At 52.9% G+C, this 3,980-nt stretch overlaps 1 protein-coding gene across 1 annotated transcript; it reads right to left on the bottom strand.

Moving 5' to 3' along the window:
* Positions 1-319: 319 nt before the first annotated feature.
* CACNG5 (calcium voltage-gated channel auxiliary subunit gamma 5) lies at positions 320-3,022 on the bottom strand (the record flags this gene model as incomplete). Its single annotated transcript, XM_082774621.1, has 5 exons — positions 320-577; positions 1,105-1,250; positions 1,684-1,824; positions 2,003-2,089; positions 2,815-3,022. 5 exons carry the CDS (start codon positions 3,020-3,022, stop codon positions 320-322), a joined length of 840 nt encoding a protein of 279 aa, XP_082630747.1.
* Positions 3,023-3,980: the final 958 nt, after the last annotated feature.

Here is a 3,980-nt window from a genome sequence, read left to right as displayed (position 1 = left end):
CTCTGGAGTCCAGCCCTGGATTTGTCCCTCAGGCAGAACTGCTGTTTGCTCAGTGGGAAGTGCTGGAAGAAGAGGGCTTCGGAGACATTTCAGTTATGTAGGGAAGAATAAATAATAATAAAAAAAAAGAGACCAACAAAGAAAAGAAAATATCCCAATTCCCTAGGTTACATTGTTGGTTATATAACCAATCTCTATGGTTATATTTACACTCCTATAAATAGAGAATTGCCCTGAAAGAGAGGCCTAAAAATGACGAGTGGAGTCAGGACAGTGACCATCGGCTGGTGGGCCCGGGGAGGCACAGGGGAGGCGATGCTCAGCACGGGGACGAGGACATCTGGTCATAGTCAGGGCACTTGAGCAGAGCTGGGTAGCTGCTGTTCATCTGCAGAGACGCCTCGCTGGAGATGTCCGACGGGCTGCGACCCCGTGCCCACGCGTCCGGGTGCAAGAACTGCCCTGAGTAGTCGGAGCAGTTGCTCAAGCGGGGCCGGTAGAAGCCAGGGTGAGGCCGGTAAATGTCCTCGGCAGTGTATCGCTTCATGAACAGGTACACGGACATCACCCCGGCGCTCTGGAGGGGAGAGAAGAAAAACAGATGGCTCCCTTTGCCCTGCTGATGGCTCGCAAGTGCTCACGAGGAATGTTGCTTCCCTGCTCTGTGCCACAGGGCCCTACAGTAAACGTGGAGGCCCAAGCCTATCTCCTGCTCCTCTCCTTTCACACACCGCATCAAATCATGATCAGCCGTCCCCTCACTGCTCCAGGCATGTGCCCCATTATATGTACAGAATCACAGAATGATCGAGGTTGGAAGGGATCTCCAAGATCACCTAGTCCAACCTCTTACCTAACACTAACAAGTCCTCCACTAAACCATATCACTAAGCTCTAAATCTAAACGTCTTTTAAAGACCTCCAGGAATGGTGACTCAACCACTTCCCTGGGCAGCCTATTCCACCATAATATATATTGCCCCCATAGTCTACCCTTAACACCCCTCCCAGTCCTCTTTCTGTTCCCAGCTTGTGCCCACACTGACACACAATGGCTGAGAACAGACAATGCTCATTACAGGGATGTCCCAGAGCCACCGGTACCTCCGTGAGAAGGAAGGAGATGGCAGAGAATGCAAACGACCAGCCGTATTTGTAATTGAAGAATGTTTCTGAGTCCTTGGTCCTGTTGAGCATCTCGTCATTAATGCTGGATATGTAGAGGACCAGCCCCACCACCAGGGACAGACCTGGGGAGAAAGCAAGGAGGAAGGCAGTGAGAAACACTTCAGGGATGAAGGTGGTGAAGCAGCAGCTGCCTTTAGGAGCAGAGTGGCAGGTGAAAATGTAAAACAGTGGAAGGGGGCTTGAAATAACCAGGGAAGGAGGCTGCTTTCCCGCAGAGCTCACCCAGGGCAATTCTCCCATGTCAGTCAGAGCATTACGTGCTTGAGCGTGTCCTCCCACGCTCCCTATTCACAGCCAGGAGCTGGCTTCAGAGCTCGGCTGTCACAGCTATTTGTTTAACACTCACATAATCACATAAATAAAACACCCTCTTGGCTCGTGAAGAAACATCCCGGCTGAGGAGTTTGAAGTTTCTGTGACCACCTCGCCACAAGCCAGAGAGCATCCTCCATGCCCAAGGGTTTTCCGAGGAGCACTTTGCTCTGCACTACTCACCCGACAGGATGAAGAATATCCCCGACACGAAGGCGAGGATGGTCCGGTGTGGGCGGATGTGGCCGATGTTGCTCAGGATGAAGCCGATGAACATGAAGAAGAGGCTGACCAGAGGGAAGGGGGTGGCAGAGCGGATCATCTCTGGTGGGAGAGGAGCAGAGGACAGGTCAGGGCCCCAGGGTCCTGCCTTGCTGCCAGGTTGATGTGGGTGTGTGGGTGGGTGGATGGAGTGTGTTCAGGAATGGCACAAAGGGATTTACTGGGAGATAACAGCCCTTCGATGCCTTACAGGATGCAAAGACCCCACAGAATCACTTACTCAGGACATTGACTGTGGATTCGGATGTCAGCTGGATGTTCATGGGCATGACGTATTCTATAGTGAAACACCGGCCACGCTCCTCACCTGCAGCAAGCAGAGACAGAGTCAGGCGTGCAGTCTGAGTATCTGCTTGTTTTCTGGGGGGGAAGGCGGGGAGAGAGTGACTTTAAGATTCAGTGCATGCAAGAACGTAATCTCGCTGTTTAGTGCTGCTTCCATCTCAGATGTTCGTGTGGCACACTGAACAGCATGGTGAGTAAAATCCTTCCTCTCACACTGCCCTGTCCAGTGAGCTTAGGATGAATTTGTTCATCTTCTCCCAGCTTCCCAAAGCAGTGGCTGCAACCCCATGACATTTTGGATCTGTCAGCCTGAAACTCCAATTCACTGCATTTTGTCCAGCTCCGTCCCCTCAGCCAAACCGCTTCATCAAAACCAGCATGAGCGGAGGAGACGTTTCATCTGACCTGAATCCCAATGTCACAGGGACAAAGAAGAGATTTGAGCAGCTGCCCAGATTCTGGGATGGATGGAGGGAGTGAGGGGTTGCAGGGCTGCTGCCTCATGGGCAGCAGGGTCCTGCACTGCAGCAACAAATCATCCCAGTGCCTGCATGTAATGAAAGGCAGATTTATCCATCCGGCTGCTCCAGCCAGCCATGGGGTGACCGCAGCACTTGCAGGGGCTGTGCCTGATTTTGGAAGTAGAACAGGCACAAACCTCTTCAAAGCCAGCTTTCCCCAGCCCTTCCCCATGACAAGCAGCAAACGCTGCCCCAGAAGGGGACGTTTTGGGTCAGGAAGCCATACCTGCCAGGAAGCAGACCCTCCAGAGCCCTGCATGCAGCGACAGCTTGATTTCGGCCGTCTGGTTCTGGGGCTGGACGATGCCCTCCTCCAGGTAGAGCCAGTAGTCGGTGCTGACGGAGATGCCCAGGAGGCCGAGGCCGCAGACGGCGAACACGCTGCTGAGCAGGGTCAGCGCCTTCCTGCCGCATGCACTCATCCCCAAAAGCATGGAGGGGGCAACACCACGGGGAGAGGGGCTGGGGTCACTGGCGTCCGCCGCTTCCGTGGGAGAACAGAAGTGTCCAAAGCTTTGCCCTCTGCCCTTGACGTAGATGGAGCTGAAATAAGCCATTAAACAAATCACAGGGGGCTCTGATGGATGGGGAATGAGTGAACTGCATCCCACCCATGTCTGCACCCTGCCCACGTAGGCTGGTGGGTTTGTGGAGCAGGGGACTGGCTGCAAGCAGCTGGCAGCAGCAGTTGGGTTGAGGCCAGTGGCTGCTCAACCTCAGCCCCTGCTTCTTGCCCTGGGTTTAGCCAAACCTCAGTGTCCAAGAGCTCCTGCAACAGGGGCAGCATAAGCCAGAGCGCCTTGGCACAGGAACTGCTGGGGCTCGAGGGCACCACATTAACACTTCATCAAGATCACTGCCCGACCGACACATGCTCCTGCACAGCTCAGGTCACCACAATACTGCTATTTTTCATCTTCTAGGATAAAAAGCCACAAGTGCCAGTGTCAGCTGGGCACAGGCTGAACAGGCACAAGCGGAGCTGGTGGTTCAGGGGGAGATGGGGAAATGGGGCCAAGATGCTGCAGCCAGGCTCTGGGCAAGCACAAAGAAAGGAAGCAGAAAACCTTCCCTCACTCCCTACTTTGCTTATGGGTGGAATATTCCTTTTTTCTTTCATTTTCACTAGTTTTTACTTCTTTAATTTTTGCTAATTTGTGGAAGTTAGCAATTCTCACAGTGCCTTGCAGGCTGATAAAGCATCACCAGAAATTGGACTTCGGGTGCAGCAGAGAAGTATAATTAATAATGAGGGATGCAAGGGGAAAAGACACTAATGAAAGACTGGAGGAATAAGAGCAAGAAGGAAAGGATGCGTGAGCGAGATGGTGTTCTGGGGAGGGGAACAAGGCAGATAGCACTGTTGACTGCTTTTATAATGATGACACGAAT

Source organism: Aythya marila (genome assembly GCF_965140915.1).
Source record: "Aythya marila genome assembly, chromosome: 18".
In the NCBI taxonomy this organism is placed as follows: Eukaryota; Metazoa; Chordata; class Aves; order Anseriformes; family Anatidae; genus Aythya; species Aythya marila.
Note: the sequence above shows the minus strand (reverse complement) of the source record. Positions and strands in the feature narration are given on the sequence as shown.